Source organism: Elgaria multicarinata, chromosome 20 (genome assembly GCF_023053635.1).
Source record: "Elgaria multicarinata webbii isolate HBS135686 ecotype San Diego chromosome 20, rElgMul1.1.pri, whole genome shotgun sequence".
In the NCBI taxonomy this organism is placed as follows: Eukaryota; Metazoa; Chordata; class Lepidosauria; order Squamata; family Anguidae; genus Elgaria; species Elgaria multicarinata.
This window is the reverse complement of record NC_086190.1, coordinates 3,980,775-3,997,741: the sequence shown is the minus strand read 5'-3', so window position 1 is coordinate 3,997,741 and position 16,967 is coordinate 3,980,775. Positions and strand designations below refer to the sequence as shown.

General features: G+C 47.5%; 2 protein-coding genes across 5 annotated transcripts in view; one reads left to right on the top strand and one right to left on the bottom strand.

The window, feature by feature from the left end:
• The window catches only part of CEP104 (centrosomal protein 104), a 55,197-nt gene extending 48,035 nt beyond the window's left edge, over positions 1-7,162 (bottom strand). The window contains exons 1-3 of one of the 4 annotated variants that reach the window (XM_063145081.1): positions 7,103-7,162; positions 5,040-5,166; positions 1,075-1,248 (exon numbers count right to left, since the gene is read on the bottom strand). In XM_063145081.1, coding sequence (XP_063001151.1) covers positions 1,075-1,248; positions 5,040-5,152 — 287 coding nt within the window. In that variant the 5' untranslated portion in view covers positions 5,153-5,166; positions 7,103-7,162. Of the gene's footprint in view, positions 1-1,074; positions 1,249-5,039; positions 5,171-7,098 lie in introns of all 4 variants that reach the window. The other 3 variants (XM_063145083.1, XM_063145082.1, XM_063145084.1) reach the window with 3 other exon arrangements.
• Positions 7,163-8,834: 1,672 nt separating this feature from the next.
• On the top strand, positions 8,835-16,751 carry DFFB (DNA fragmentation factor subunit beta). Its single transcript, XM_063145312.1, has 7 exons — positions 8,835-8,972; positions 11,387-11,513; positions 13,237-13,425; positions 14,837-14,916; positions 15,662-15,832; positions 16,007-16,107; positions 16,422-16,751. Exons 1-7 carry the CDS (start codon positions 8,865-8,867, stop codon positions 16,660-16,662), a joined length of 1,017 nt encoding a protein of 338 aa, XP_063001382.1. The 5' UTR covers positions 8,835-8,864; the 3' UTR covers positions 16,663-16,751.
• The last annotated feature ends 216 nt before the right edge of the window (positions 16,752-16,967 follow it).

Sequence of the window (16,967 nt, the reverse complement as noted above, 5' to 3'; positions counted from 1 at the left end):
GCTTAGCATGTTGTCTGACCAGGCTCATTACGTGCTACATAAAAAAAAGAGTAAACATAAGAATAAATAAATTGTTACGCCTGCTTGAAGTAAAGGGGGGAAAAACCCCTTAACTCAGGCATGCTCCCGTCCACACAACACTTCCTTTTACTAAGTGACTTTCTAGAATGGCATCTTATATCCTAGATAGTGTCGCCTCGTTGTGATGAGAATGATAAAACAAGAGTGGAGGAAAACGTATCACTTAGCCTGGGTTTGTGTGCTTTGGCACCATTGTTGGTTATTTGGACTGTGCCCAAACACTGCTCCGGCTAATGCATTCAGACTACTAGCGAACCTGGGAAAATCAGCATGATGTCCTTGCTGCTGACGCATGCCGATACAGCATTGAGGACACCTGCAAAATCCTCCGCCTAAAAGCCCCATCAAAAACAGCTTACCTGCCTCAGATAAACGTGGAAGGGGAGGCTATTATTATTATTATTATTATTATTATTATTATGCATTGCTTCTCATCACAAACAGCAATCTCTAAGTGACTTACACATATAGAACAAAAATCCGTGCTTAATATAACAGCAAAAAATCCACTCCAAGACCAATATAAACCACAACCAGCACTATAATGCTTTTGGAAGCAGGCAAAAACTTCTTTGTTCCAGCAGGCCTTTGGAGAATAATCTGGTCCTCCATCTTTGGACATAGCTAACGTCCAAATGCTTGTAAAATTGTCGTGTATTTTAAACCTTTAATGTTTTAAATATTGTATTGTATTTTAATTTTTGTACATTTCTTTTCCTAGGTTTTAAAATGTATACATTTTAAATTTTGTAAGGCCGCCTTGAGGCCCAGTATTGGGCAAAAGGTGGGATACAAATAAATATAATAATAATAATAATAATAATAATAATAATAATAATACCCCCCCCATAGAAACACAATCTAAAAACAAGACACCGTGAAAAGTGTTCATCCACAAATACAAAAAATCTCTCCCTGCAATCGTTGCCTGGAATGAACACCCACAAAAGTAGCCCACCACAACTGGGTCATCGCTAACGTCCAAATACTCACCCCAGCCTTCGGAACCTCTCCGACTTGTACGGGGCAAAATACTCAGGCAGGCTCTCGCTGATATAGAATTCAATTTTGCTGGAGATCATGTACTGGTGAGCTAGCAATTGCAGTTTTCGAATTCTACATCGCTCCACCATCTGAAGGACGATTTCTTGGGGATACTGGCAGAGCCTGGAATGAAAGAAACATCCAGGTGCTTCAACTTCCCAAACCAGGGTTTGCTGCCTGAAGCCGTACGCTACCCGCTATCACAAATTAGCAGTGGCGTGTGGAGAGAGAGGCTTCATTTTTAATATCAACACATTACATTTTTTATTTAACATATTTGTCACATGAGAAGTTCACAATGAAACAAAGGAAGAATGGGGGAAATACTGTGGAAAAACGCTTATTCCTTTGCTCGCAAAACAATCCTGTCAGGTAGGCTAATTTATAAATAATAATAATAATAATAATAATAATAATAATAATAATGTATTTGTTACCCGCCTCTCCCTCTGGATCGAGGCGGGGTACAACACAAATAAAAACACCATAAAGTACATAAAACTAGTTCAAACATTTAAAACCAGTGCATTATTAAAAGCACTGGTAACTTGACCAAGGCTATTCAGTTGAGTCCGTACTTAAACAGGGTTTTGAACATCAGTTTTCATTACCAAATCCAACAATGTCTCCTCATTTAACCATTTTTACTGTCTGAGAACTGTCTGAGAACAAAGGGGCATATTTTGATGAATGTGAAACAAAAGCAATGCTATCATAGGTCAAAGTGAAGCAATGGCCAACTTTTGCTGTAATGGATTGGGCCTGTTCAGACAGCATGCTAAGCCATGATTAGGCCTGCAACCTTTTTGCAACAAATGGTTAGTGGAGTGTGTTTAAACCATGGTTATGTAGCCACCATGGTTAGCAATGGTTCACACCACACGCTAAGCCATAAGGCTTACCTCAAAATGCTTAACCGCCATGGCTTAGCGTGTCATCTGAACAGCGTCATTGTGTGGTAATGGTTACTGAGGACGTGGCTGAAGCTTCTCTATCTAGCAGAATGGCATTTGATGGCTCTAGAAGACACTTCTAGCTATCCACCTAAAATTATTTCTAGGCCACTTTTAAGGGTAGGGTGACCATATGAAAAGGATGTATCTTTAATAGTTGCAAAGAAAAGGAAATTTCAGCAGGTGTCATTTGTATGCATATCACACCTGGTGAAATTTCCTCTTCATCACAACAGTTAAAGCTGCAGGAGCTATACTGCAGCTGTACTGTGACCAGATTTAAAAGAGGGCAGGGCACCTGCACCTTTAACTGTTGTGAAGAAGAGGGAATTTCAACAGGTTTTCCATATAAGCAAACACCTGCTGAAATTCCCTTTTCTATGCAACTGTTAAAGATACAGGAGCCCTGTCCTCCTTTTCATATGGTCACCCTATTTAAGGGTAGAAGCCTCTCAAGGAGATGTACAAGCGGATACATTTTTTAAAAAAATCCATTAAGAACATGTTTCAATAAAACCTATATCAAATAAGATTGCCAATTAAAATCAACAGAAACAAAACTTACTAGTAAAAACCAGAGGCCCAGACTTATGAGAAGGCCAGTGAGAACAGGTGGGTCCTTCAGAGCATATTCAATGAGCATTGATGGCTGGTGGCTACCAAGCTAGCCTTTATCTCAGGTGCAGGGGGGTAGGGGGCTGAGGCATAGCTGGGAGAAAGGGAGCCAAGTTCCAGGCGGCTGGGAAAAGGAGCCTTGGAAGGCTGCAAAGGAGACGTCTCCAACTTGCTGCCCTCCAGATGTGCTGGATTACAACTCCTATCATTCCCAGCCATGGTGGATGGGAATTGTAGTCCAGACACGTGCTGGTGCTAGCTTTTGTAGAAGTAGGGTGTAACACTGGGAGGCTGTTGAGGCAGTTAGGAGACCCGTCGTTTCTTTCTTAACACGGTTTTCCAGTAATCAACTGCTATATTTTTGTTCATGGGGTCGGCTGTTTCGTCTTGCTAAGTTACTCCCTTCAATAGTTCAATGATTCGCTCGCCAGTCAGTGCTGTTTACTGTGATTATCTTAATTGTCCTCCACTTTGTCTGGCCTACTGGTTATTGGCAGCTAGCCGACCAGCAACCTAATGATTAAAGGGCTGTCTCCTGTTTTATTGACGCAATCAAAAATGACACCCCTCAGATCTTATGGTCTTTGGTTCTTCACATCATCCGGACCTTCTCACAATCGTTCATTCCTTGCCCTGCAACTTTTCTTTTTCTTTCCTTTCCTTTCTTTTATGATTAATTATCCGTATCTCTGTGTTCCTCTATGGTGCAGCTGTCTGACCCATGAAGCACACAGGTACAAATTGCAATTAAAATTTAAAAGGTAAGTGTCAAAAGTTAAAAAGGTTAAAAAAATCGACTGATGATGTCCAGAGTAAAATGGGAGTAGATAGGCTTCTTAAAAAGTCTAAAAAATAAAAGAGGAAGGCCTCTCAAGCCTTGACAAACCACCAACCTCGAGAGCAGCGTTTCAGTTTGCTTCCCCTGGGAATTGTAGTCCAACATATCCGGAGGGCACTGCTCCAAGGCTGTGGTGTGTGAGATTTTGGGGATCCATTGCCTGCTCTGCTCAGGGCAATGGCTGCGTTTGTAAATACAGAGTTACTTCAAAAACTGTGGTACGTCCAGTTCTCTCTCCTCTCATGGAAACAAATCCTGTACCCTGTAATAGTTGCCACTGAGCATCATACTACAGAAGGCTATGGGAACCCCCATCCTTTCTGTGAAATCCCAGCTTTCGAATATGAGGTGGCGCGGGGTGGGTGGGGTCACTTGTTTGAAAGGAAAAAACCACCAGCCTGTCATCAACTGATGAATTCAGAAATCATGAAAAGGTGAAAACAGGTTTAGGTTTCCATTTTGTTCAGTTCATCGTCCCGCCCCTCCGCCCCTTTAGCATCAGTTTTGCTAATGCACTTCAACGATGGACAGAAACACGGGATTCTAGCAAGAGAATCTCAGGATTCTAAGAACACAAGAAAAGCAATGCTGGATCAGACCGAGGGTCCATCTAGTCCAGCGTTCTGTTCCCACAGTAACCAACCAGTTCCTCTAGGAAACCCACAAGCAGAACACGGGTGAAACAGCACTCTCCCACCCATGTTCCTCAGCAAGTGGTATATATAGGTTTACTACTGCAACCTTCTTCTCTCTGGCCTTCCTTCTTCTCACATCAGTCCATTGGTTTCTATCCACCACTCTGCCGCTAAGATCATCTTCTTGGCTCGCCGCTCTGACCATGTTACTCCACTTCTGAAATCTCTTCACTGGTTTCCAATTCACTTCAGAATCCAATATAAACTTCTCCTGTTGACCTACAAAGCTTTTCACTGTCTAGCTCCTTCCTATCTCTCCTCTCTCATCTCACACTATTGCCCTGCTCATGCTCTTCGCTCCTCTGATGCCATGTTTCTCGCCTGCCCAAGGGTCTCTACTTCCCTTGCTCGGCTTCGTCCATTTTTTTCTGCTGCCCCTTATGCCTGGAACGCTCTTCCAGAACATTTGAGAACTACAAGTTCAATCGCAGCTTTTAAAGCTCAACTAAAAACTTTTCTTTTTCCTAAAGCTTTTAAAACTTGATGTTGTTTGGACTTTATACTGTTAGTTTTACCCTACCCAGTGCCTGTTTACCCTACCCAGTGCCTATTTGAATTCCCTTCCCCTCCTTATTGTTTTATCATGATTTTATTAGAATGTAAGCCTATGCGGCAGGGTCTTGCGATTTACTGTTTTACTCTGTACAGCACCATGTACATTGATGGTGCTATATAAATTAATAATAACTGCCTCTGATACTGGATTCTAGCAAGCCCATGCCCAAAGGTGCCACTGGAGATACACGCATGCCACAACCCTGATAACCACCCCCCAGGCAGAACGTGCCCTAAAACCTCTTTCACTTAGAGTACCTTGGTGACCTCCATCCGTTGACGGTTGGCGCGTGGACCATCAGTTCTTTCGCACTGAAGCCATCCTCATGTCCTGATGAGCTTATAACAATAAACCCAATCTTGTGCGGCATCCTGCCCTCTTGAACTAACTAGGGAGGGAAAAAGAAATTAAAAACAACCGAATGTTCTTTTAGGACAAGACTTGCGCTTTGCAAAGTTACGGGTTTCCCAGCAAATGCTGCATGATACTGGAGGTACCTCATAGCCAGCTGTCTAATCCTTATTTTAAAAGCCATCTAAAGCCACACTGGCTTCCCCTGTGCTAAGGAAGGGAAGGCAGCATCTGTCTGTGCTAGAAAGGTCAGGACCCCCTCCCCTCAATGGGTCTGCAAGTGAGCCCCCGAGGACACAGGGGCCACGGCTCACTCACTACAGTGGGCCCTTTGGTCAGATCCAGCAGGGCTCCGTCTCTCATCTTATACCCCTTACATGTCTGTATCCTTCTCATCCAAGGATGGGCATCGCGTGGCCTTTCGGATGCTTTGGCCTGCAATTCCCACAGGCTCTTATCCTTGGCTTCGCTGGCTAGGATGAGTTAGGATGACCCTATGAAAAGGAGGACAGGGCTCCTGTAATCTTTAACAGTTGCATAGAAAAGGGAATTTCAGCAGGTGTCATTTGTATAAATGGAGAACCTGGTGAAATCCCCTCTATATCACCACAGTTAAAACTGCAGGAGCTATACTAGAGTGACCAGGTTTAAAAGAGGGCAGGGCACCTGCAGCTTTAACTGTTGTGATGAAGAGGAACGTTCTCCATATATACAGATGACACCTGCAGAAATTCCCTTTTCAATACAACTGTTAAAGATACAGGAGCCCGGTCCTCCTTTTCATATGGTTGTCCTAGCTGAGCTGTAGGTGAAAACAGCTGGAGAGGCACAAGTGGCAAAACCCACCACTCCTTCTCAAGCTAGCAATTAAAAAAAAATCCTCAGGGTATTATTTTATTTATTATTATTTAGAATATTTATATACCGCTCCCCATTAAAAAATTTCAGAGTGGTGTACAAGATAAAATGAAAATAAAAATAAAACAGTTAAAACAAAATTTAAAAGAAGCAAAAACAGATTCAAGGCTGCATATTAAGGAAAGGCTTCTAAGGAAAGGTATCCCTATGACTCCCCATTCACTTACTTTCCTCTGCTCTCCCCCCCCCAAATCTATTAATCCTCCCCACGCCTGCCACCAATGTGGGCCTTCACCCGCACCTCCCACCCCCCACAATTAAGGATGGGATAGGAGCGCTTGTCTTTGCCAGGATGGGGAGCAACAGGCAACCCCACCACCACCACCACGAGTCGGTTGATTGGCCAGTCCCGCAGGGGGGGCGCAGGACCACAACAGGCTGGCTGAGAAGGTCCTTTCGGCCGGATCCAGGAGGGCCTCCTTCTCTTCAGTCCTTGAACGCATCCATTTGTGGAACCCTCCCGGTAGAAACAAAGAAGATATTTTTAAAGCCACCTACGCACCAAAAGGCCCTCAGGGCCAGGCAGTTGCACAAGCAATGCCGCAGTCTGAGGCTGGCTTACCTGGGAGTAAGTCCCCTTGAACTCAACGGGGCTTTACTTCTGAGTAGGCACAAGGAGGGCTGCACGTGAACCGACACACAGTGTGTGTGTGTGTGTTTATGTATATACAGATCAGTCTTCCCCAACCTGGTGCAGATGTTTTGGCACTACAAGTCCCATGGCCCCTGACCACTGGCCATGTGGGCTGGGGCTGATGGGAGTTGGAGTCCCAAAGATCTGGAGGGCGCCAGGTTGGGGAAGGCTTGCTCTTCACACCTTGGGGGAAGGGGGATTTCTCTGCCTCCCCCCCACTTTTTATTATGGGCCCCTCCCCCCTCAATGAAGGATGGGGGAGGGGCGCCCATCTGGGCGGGGCAGGCACCCCTCCCCCCATACATAGTAGGGAGCCTAAGGGGGGGAGGGAGGGGTCGCGACCCCTCCCCCTCTTCCTTCTCTCCCTTCCTCCCCCTCCCCGCCCCCCCCTCTCTCTCTTCCATCCTTCCTACCTACTTCATTCCGGCTCCATCACTAGGGCCACTGCTCCCCTAGCAACCGCTTAGACGCTACTGCGCAGGCGCAGCGGCATAGTGACAGGAACGGACAAACAAAACCAAGGCTAGAGAAGCCGACGCGAAGAGGCCCTACTTCCGGTATGAAGGGAACGCCGCCATTGGCTGCGAGGCGCTCCGGTGGGGCCGCTCTGAGCTTCTCTCTCTCTGGTTGCCGCACCCACTCAGCCCTTTCTCCGCCGCTTGTCCTATTTGGCGGTGGGGGGAAACATAGAGATAAGAACAATAGAGGAAGCAAAAAGGTAGCAATTATGGGTCCTCTTCCATGCAAAATTTTAGTTTGATTTTTGAAATATTTAGAAGTGGGAAGTTACAACATTTAGAAATTGGTGCGTTATATTGGGCTGGGAGGGGAGTCATTTAAGGATAATGGTCTTTGCTCCAAACCAGTCTCTTTGCCCCAATGTTAAATAATAATAATAATAACAACAACAACAACAATAAAATATGCAGCAAACAAGTCAGAAAGAGCCCGAACTCTTCTCCTTGATGCTTGCTTTTGTTTGTGGGTAGGCACCCTGGAGCCCAAACACAGCTACTTTCTCCATTAATAGGGTGACCCTATGAAAAGGAGGTCAGGTCTCCTGTATCTTTAATAGTTGCATAGAAAAGGGAATTTCAGCAGGTGTCATTTGTATACATGGAGAACCTGGTGAAATTCCCTCTTCATCACAACAGTTAAAGCTGCAGGAGCTCTGCACCTTTTAAATCTGGTCACTCTAGTATAGCTCCTGCACCTTTAACATTTGTGATGAAGACAGAATTTCACCAGGTTCCCCATATATACAAATGACACCTACTGAAATTCTCTTTTCTATGCAACTGTTAAAAGATACAGGAGCCCTGTCCTCCTTTTCATGTGGTCACCCTATCCATTAATTTCTGCAAGCCGCTCTCACTTCATAAAATGAGGACCCACCAAGAAGCTCACACTGGCCTGCATGGTTGCATTTTCCCTCCCTTTTTTGGGGTCCTAACAACAGGTTACGCTGAATGATAGCGGCCGACCCAAAATCACTCAGTAAGCTTCTTAGATATTCGTCTGAATCTCTCCAGAGACTTAATTCTGCACTCTAACCACTGCTCCATAGTGTCTTCCAACGATGAGCTCATAATTTGCCTATCCAAACAAAGAGATGTATCATTTAATGTTTTGTCTCCTATGGAGGAAAAAAAACCTTATATTTTTGACCGGAAGTGCATATTACTGAAGTTGTACGACTCTGTAGTTTCTATCTCTATTGGCAGCTGGACGCGGACTTATCGTTGCCCTTGTCCTTTGGTGCGGCACTTGCTCCAGAACGCCCTATTGCGCATGCGTTGAAAGTAGGCGCCCCGCCCTAAGCTGACACGAAGAAAGCGAGGAGGCCGTGAGCATGCGCACTCGGGACTATCAGAGCTGACCGTTGGTCCTTAGAATCTGCTTCTGCGCATGCGCTGAAAATAAAATAAAAATAAAATTGTTGCTACGCCCGTGCCTGGCCCCTGATGAACAGAATAGTTAAGAAATACCTGTTCTAGCGCCTTTCTTTCACAGACCTGAAGAGATGCGGAACAATAAAAACGAAGCACTGCTCCTTTAAACAGGACAAAGGCGGTGCCATCTCTTGATGGACCCGCCCATCGACCAATAAGAGTCCGTGACTTCCTAGTGGGGGGAGCAGAACCGCGAGGCCGCGGGTTCGAGTCCCGCAGGCGGCACGATGGCTCACAAAGGGTTCAAAATCCGCAGGCCGAGCAGTGACCGGAAATACGGGGTGGCGGCGGGAAGCCTGAAGGAGCTGCTCCCGAAGGCCTGCCGCCTCCTGCAGGTGCGCTGGGCTGGGGGGGCCGCGGGCGGCGGTGGGGGGTGCTGGGCGGGGCGAGCGCGGCCATCGCCTCCTGCTGGCGCCGCTCGGGAACTGCAAGCCCTGGGAAAGGCCGTGGCGCCACCAAGAGGCCACCGGTGGGCTAAAGCCCGCCAGAAGTTTGGGACTACAACTCCCACAATCCCTGGCCTCTGGCCGTGCTGGCTGGGACTGATGGCAGTTGTAGTACAAAACTAATAAATTCTGGGGTTCAGAGTTCTAAAGCACCACCCAGGGAGGAGGTTCCCCAGTGTGTCTCTGTGGGAGTGGCCGCCCTGGCCTTTATTAAGACCAAAGCAGCACCCAGGGAGAAGGTTCCCCAGTGTGTCTCTGTGGGAGTAGCCGCCCTGGCCCTTTCAAAGCACCACCCAGGAAGGAGGCTCCCTGCTGTGTCTCTGTGGGAGTGGCCACCCTGGCCTTTATTAAGACCAAAGCACCACCCAGGGAGGGGGTTCCCCAGTGTGTCTCTGTGGGAGTGGCCGCCCTGGCCTTTATTAAGACCAAAGCAGCACCCAGGGAGAAGGTTCCCCAGTGTGTCTCTGTGGGAGTAGCCGCCCTGGCCCTTTCAAAGCACCACCCAGGAAGGAGGCTCCCTGCTGTGTCTCTGTGGGAGTGGCCACCCTGGCCTTTATTAAGACCAAAGCACCACCCAGGGAGGGGGTTCCCCAGTGTGTCTCTCTGGGAGTGGCCACCCTGGCCTTTATTAAGACCGAAGCGCCACCCAGGGAGGAAGTTCCCCAGTGTGTCTCTGTGGGAGTGGCCAGCATGGCCTTTATTAAGACCAAAGCGCCACCCAGGGAGGAGGTTCCCCAGTGTGTCTCTGTGGGAGTAGCCGCCCTGGCCCTTTCAAAGCACCACCCAGGAAGGAGGCTCCCTGCTGTGTCTCTGTGGGAGTGGCCACCCTGGCCTTTATTAAGACCAAAGCGCCACCCAGGGAGGGGGTTCCCCAGTGTGTCTCTGTGGGAGTGGCCACCCTGGCCTTTAGTAAGACCAAAGCGCCACCCAGGGAGGAAGTTCCCCAGTGTGTCTCTGTGGGAGTGGCCACCCTGGCCCTTTCAAAGCACCACCCAGGAAGGAGGCTCCCTGCTGTGTCTCTGTGGGAGTGGCCACCCTGGCCTTTATTAAGACCAAAGCGCCACCCAGGGAGGAGGTTCCTCAGTGTGTCTCTGTGGGAGTGGCCAGCCTGGCCTTTCAGAACACCACACAGAGAGGAGGTTCCCTGCTGTGTCTCCTGCTCCCTTGGGTGGTGCTTTAGGCCGGGATGGGGAACTTCCAGCCCACGGGCCGCATGAGGCCCAGGGAGAGGTTCTGCACTTGGCAAACAAACTGTGATCCCTCACCAGTGATTGGAGGTAAGAGGGCAGTTAAAGGCCATTGAACTTTGCACTCTGCTGGCGTGAGTGCTGTTGCGCTGGGGCTTACTCTTGAATAGACAGGCCTAAGGTTGAGCTGCGTGTTTGTATACTTGGTGGGAAAACGTTGAAATTTGGAGCAGTGACATCAGCCCTCGTCTCGTCTCCTTACAGCCCGCAAGACCCCTCCCAAATTCAGGCCCTGGGACAAAAAATCCTGTTCCCCACCCTTGCTCCGAACCATGGCTGGGATGATCACTGAAAAGCAACCGAGGAATGCACAAACATAGAGAGATGCCTTATACAAGTGACTGAATTGGGCCCTCTAGTGCAGCATTGCCTGCTCTGACTGGCAGGGGCTGTCCTGGGATTCAGCAGGAGCCTTTCCCCCTGGACCTTTCAACAGACCCTGGAAACGTTTGCCTGTGAAGGACGGGCTCTCCTACTGGGTTGTGACCTTTCTGGGGTTCATCGATTCGGACATCGCGACAAACCATACTCTACCTTCCTTAACCATGGTTGAGCGCAGCGGCGTCGAACCTCTTTTTGCCCGAGGGCTGAATTCCACATCAGAGCAGATTTTGGGTCCCCCACATTCCAGTGGCGGGCGGAGCAAAAGGGACGGCGCTCAAGCCGAAAGAGGATGGGCCCAAATCGCCAAAAATGGCAGCGTACTTTAGCTTAAAGCTCTTGCTGCCAGTGTATAAGAGGCATCCTGACCTTTTAAGAATGGGGGGGAAACCTGTGCCACAGCTGGAAAGCCAGCAAGAGATCAGAAGTTGGGGGTGGGGGAAGGAAAGAGGACCTGGCTATCAGGCGACCCCCAGAGGGCTGCATTGGCATTACAGGAGGGCCGGATTTGGCCCACGGGCCGGTGGTTCCCCACCCTGAGTTTATCGCGATGTCTGAACGGAGCCACCGTGTTCTCATTTAAGCTGCTCTGTGGGGCAGGGGTGGGCGGGCACCTTTTTGAATGGCCTTGTGTCTCTGCCAACTTCTGGATTCTACGTGTGCTTTTCCCGACAGCTCCCTTTCTCCGGCTCTCGGCTGTGTCTCTATGAGGACGGCACGGAGGTGACGGAATCTTATTTTCGGAAAATCCCAGACAATTCGGAGCTGATCTTGCTAGCCCCAGAGGAAGAGTGGCAGGGCTGTAAGTATGTCAGAGGGTTGTCTTTGTCCTGTTACTCGAAAACGTTCAGTTGTCTCGGAATGACACGGCGCTGTTACCGGGGTGATTGCTGCTGTCGGAAGAGTGCGCAAACTTTCAAGGGGCATAGAAAACTCGTTGGAGGACAACATTGGGGCCGTAGCTAATTCTTGGCTTTGTGTAAAGCAATATTAATAATAATGGCAAGAAAAAAAAAGATAGACACTTGAAAAAGATAGTTATCCAATCACTAAACGATCCACCGTTTTTTAAACTCGTATCCTAAAACCCGCAGCTAGAAACTGGGTGGGTATCGATTTTAAATAAGTTTAAATCAGTATAACCTGGTTCAGACAACACACTAAACCATGCTGCTTAACCACAGAATGGTTAACGGAATTCCGTTAACCATTCTGTGGTTAAGCAGCATGGTTTAGTGTGTCATCTGAACCAGGCCATTGTGAAATTTAGGCTCACTGTCTTAGCTTTTCATTCCTCATTTCCTTCTTTCTCAGTGCCTGTTATGCCACCTCCTTTTCTACCTACGGCCTCCAGTAGTTCCTCTCCTTAAGACCTTGGTGGCTTTTCTCTCTTTCTCTGCCTTGGTCTCGGACCTGCCCACCCAGCTCTTTTTATTGATAAGCATTCTTTTTTATGAGCCTTCCGGATCAGTAGTCAGAATATTTGTGAACATTCTGTGACATCCCTACAAATGAACCAAGCGAAGACTGGCTGACGGATGACGAATCGCTCTTTCTTGTTTAGCCCCAAGAAATGTTCAAGAATCGCCAGATAGAACAAGTGGGTTGGATTCCAGACATTTTCTTTTGTTATTTTTGAAAAGGCAATTTAGGGTGCAGACCTATGGATGTCCAGACAGACAAAAAAGGCCTCCAACTCCTAGCATAGCTGGTTGTGGGCACGGTGGAAGTTGTAGGCCTTTTTGTCTGTCTGAACATCCATAGGATTGTACCTTACAGATAAAGTCTGCGATCTTATACCCATTTAGCTCCACTGAACTCAGTAGGAATTACTTCCAAGTAGACACACATAGGATTGTTCTGTAAACGTATGAAAAACATGAATAAATTTCAGACTTAGTTTGGGAGTTTCCTCATGGTGGGAGTAGCCTGAATTTAAGTTGAATTCATTTGTTTAATGTTCACGGTAGAAAAAAACGTCCTGCTGAGAAATTTCATTTATATATGAGAGCTACCGTAACATGGGAGTTTAGAGATTGAACTAAGAATGGAAGACCAAAGTTTGAATTTCATCTCTGCCATGAATGTACACAGTGAATGTAATGCCTCTCTCTCTCTCAGCCTCTCTATCTGCAAAATGGGCACAATAATACTGACTTACGTCCCAGAGCTGTTAGTAAGGGTTACGACTTGATAATTTCATTTCTATACCGCTCCGTAGCACAAAAATCACAACCCCCAAATACTTCTTGATGGAAACATAATAGAAAAACTCGAACATCCGAAGTGGTAAAGCTGTTTAAAACAGCTAAAAAACAGTTCCGGTAAGATACCGGGTCTATTTTCATTTTAATCTCAAGTTTTGTGGACCGATTGGGAATGGTTCTCCAGGGCACGTGAAGTGCTTTGAACACGTGACAACGAAGTATTGTAATTAAAACTAATCATTGCGACAATGAAGATTGAGGAAGGTTATGCTGAATAATTTTGGGTATCCTTGGGCCCTCCCCACCCCCCCTCTGCAGACGTGAGTGAGATCCAGCACTTTCTTGACGCGTTTTCCAGCCGGACGGACGCCGTTGTCCACGCGGCCCGGGGGTTGCTCTCTGACGAGGACGCGCCCAAGAGAAGGAAATTGCTGGCAGATCTTATTCAGAACCTCAGCGAAAATATTTCTGCGGAAAGCCGAGAAGAAGATGAGAAATGGTTTGAAGGTGAGCCCCGCCTGACGTCGGTTTGCGTGTACTCAGATTACGGGAGGTGGGGTGGGGTGGGGTGGGGGCGTTCTCCTTTCCTGGACCCTGTGGAATTCAAGCTTGGAGTGAAATGGATCTCTAGTTTTAACCTGGGTGGGAAATGCAGAGACCCCTTGGGCTCCAGGTAATCAAGATTTGGGGGAACACCTCCCTCAGGACTAGGAACTTGATACATGGTTTGGGTCCAGGCTACCTGCAGGATCGGCTTCTCCCGTACAATCCACCCCACATACTCAGGTCCTCTAGTTATTTTTTAGGCTAGCAATAGGGGTCCCTCCTATTAATTGGTAAGCATTTATATAATAAATAAAAATAATAATGGGTCAGGGCCAGGATCTCTTCTTGATCCTCCCAGAGTGCAGGACACGGAATAACGGGCTCAAGTTAAAGGAAGCCAGATTCCAGCTGGACATCAGGAAAAACTTCCTGACTGTTAGAGCAGTACGACAATGGAATCAGTTGCCTGGTGAGGTTGGGGGCTCTCCCACACTAGAGGCCTTCAAGAGGCAGCTGGACAACCCTCTGTCAGGGATGCTTTAGGGCAGATTCCTGCATTGAGCAGGGGGTTGGACTCGATGGCCTTGTAGGCCCCTTCCAACTCTACTATTCTATGATTCAATGATTCTAAGTCATAGCAACCAAGAACTAGCAAAATATATCATAAAAGATAACAGTATAACAACAAATTTACATAGGAAATATCAATTCCAAGAAACAACAGACCATGTAACAGGAAGATGTAAAATTCTGGCAGGAATGGACTATATAGACAGACACAATATAGCCGAAAAATTCATTCACTAACAGCTGGCCATCAAATCCAACTTCATCAAACAACCTACAACATTCTGTATAGTCAAACTATACCGAAACTACTTCAGTCCGTCAAAGTTAGGCTGACAACTGTTACCCAGAGGACCTTCTCTTCTGCTGCTCTCAGACTGTGGAATGGCCTGCCGGAGGAGATCCATCAACTTGACAGTCTTTTAGCATTTAAGAAAGCTATCAAGACTGATCTCTTCTGGCAGGCCTATCCAGGGGAATTTTAGGATGTTTTTAGAATGTTTTTAGGATGTTTTAACAATGTATATTACGTTCTTAATTCAGTTTTATGTATTTTGTATTTACTGCTGTTCCCCATCTCGATCAAAATGGAGAGGTGGGTAAGAAAGTATTATTATTATTATTATTATTATTATTATTATTATTATTATTATTATTATTATTATTATTATTTATATAGCACCATCAATGTACATGGTGCTGTACAGATTACACAGTCATCATCATCACCAAAGGCTCTGTTTTAGAACAGACCTGCTGCAGCTGAGGGCTATTGATGGTTTGTTTGTCTGCCTGTCTCTCCTAGGGGTTGAATCTCGCTTTAAGACCAAGTCCAGTTACATGCGCTACAGCTGTGAGAGCAGGATCCGAGGTTACATGAAAGAGGTGAGTGCTTTCGATACAGCCGTTCGGTTCGTCGGCTTCTTTAGGTCTCATGGACTGGAGGCTTTACATCACCAAGGCCTTCCGTTTTGGCTTCGATCCGCCATTCTGGCCTCCCTCACCATCCCTCCTTTCTCCCTTTCCTCAAGGGAGTTCAAAGCAATGCATACGGTTCCTCCGCACCACCCATTTTTAGGCTTGCGACAACCCTCCGAGGTAGTTTTGGCTGAGCGTGTTCAGAGGAGGGCAACCAGGATGATCAGGGTTCTGGAAACAAAGCCCTATGAAGAGATGCTGAAAGAACTGGGCATGTTGAGCCTGGAGAAGAGAAGATGGAAGGCATGAGAGCACTCCTCAAATACTTAAAAGGTTGTCACACAGAGGAGGGCCAGGATCTCTTCTCGATCCTCCCAGAGTGCAGGGCACGGAATAACGGGCTCAAGTTAAAGGAAGCCAGATTCCAGCTGGACATCAGGAAAAACTTCCTGACTGTTAGAGCAGTACGACAATGGAATCAGTTACCTAGGGAGGTGGTGGGCTCTCCCACCCTAGAGGCCTTCAAGAGGCAGCTGGACAAGCATCTGTCAGGGATGCTTTAGGGTGGATTCCTGCATTGAGCAAGGAGTTGGACTCGATGGCCTTGTAGGCCCCTTCCAACTCTGCTATTCTATGATAGTGACCAGCAACCTTTGGAGATCCCCGGGTTGGCGAAGAAATACTCCGCATCTGTTTCTGTTTTTCCCCGCAGGTTGGCAGCTATGCGTCCGCCGTCCGCCCTTCCGCCCAAGCGAAATTCAAACGGATTGCGGAAGCCATGCTGGAGAAATTGAAGTCGGAGAGGTACAATGGCTGTTATTTCGACAGGAGCGGGGCTGGCAAGGCCTGCCTTTGCACGCCTGAGGGCTGGTTCTCTTGCCAAGTGAGTTTGGGACTCGTTCCGGGTAAGAGACGCAGCGTTACAAAAGAAGGGAATTGGGAGAGTGTAGAAAAATATGGCACATACCCCAGACATCTGCCGAGTCTGTGCATTGCCGTGCCTCGTTCTGTGCAACGGGCTTTTCAGCGTTGGTGGATTGATATTGTATCTCCGCAGGGACCGTTTGACGCTGGTGATTGTCCCGGCAGACACTCCATCAATCCCTACGGGAACAAAGAAAACCGGATCCTTTTCAGCACTTGGAACCTCGACCACGTGTACGTAGAGGGGCAAGATTTGTTGGGTCAGGCCCATAACCATTCGGCACCATCAAACGGCTTAGTGGTTTTTCTCCTTGGATCAGGGTGGCCAGTCTCCAGAGCTTTGGAAGCCATTTTTGTCTCCCGGTACACGCATTTTAAACCCTACCTTTTGAAACTTACTTTTGAAAGAGTGATATTCACAGGATGTTGATTTCCGCTTTTGCCCACCGAGCTTTGCACGGCATACGTGTTGCCTTGGTCTCGGGCAAATATTTTTGTGTCCCTGGATTCTAAGAGGGCTAAAACGTTGACGTTGCTTCCCGTTTCAGAATCGAGAAGAAGCGGACGGTCCTCCCAACTCTAGCGGAAGCCGTCAAGGACCGGGACGGCAGGGAGGTGGACTGGGAGTATTTCTACCGCCTGCTGTTCACCGTAGAGAATTTGAAACTCGTTCACATCGCCTGCCACAAGAAAGCCACCCACAACCTCAGCTGTGACAAAAGGAAGATCTACAGAAAACAAAAACAGACCCGCCGGATCCGAAAGCAACGCCTCCTGGAAGCCAAGTGACCTGTTTCTAAGGCTGGGAATTCTAAGGCATTAGAATCATAGAATTGTGGAATTGGAAGGTACCACAAGGATCATCTAACCTTTCTCAACCTGGGGCGCTCCAGATGTGTTGGACTACAACTCCCAGAATGCCCCAGCCAGTTGGCTGGGGCATTCTGGGAGATGCAGTCCAACACATCTGGAGTGCCCCAGGTTGAGAACCACTGATCTAGTCCAACCCTCTGCAATGTGCAGGAAAACCCGTTAAACCATCCATGCGAGGTGGCTGTCCGGCCTCTTCTTGAAAACCTCCAGAGATGGAGAAC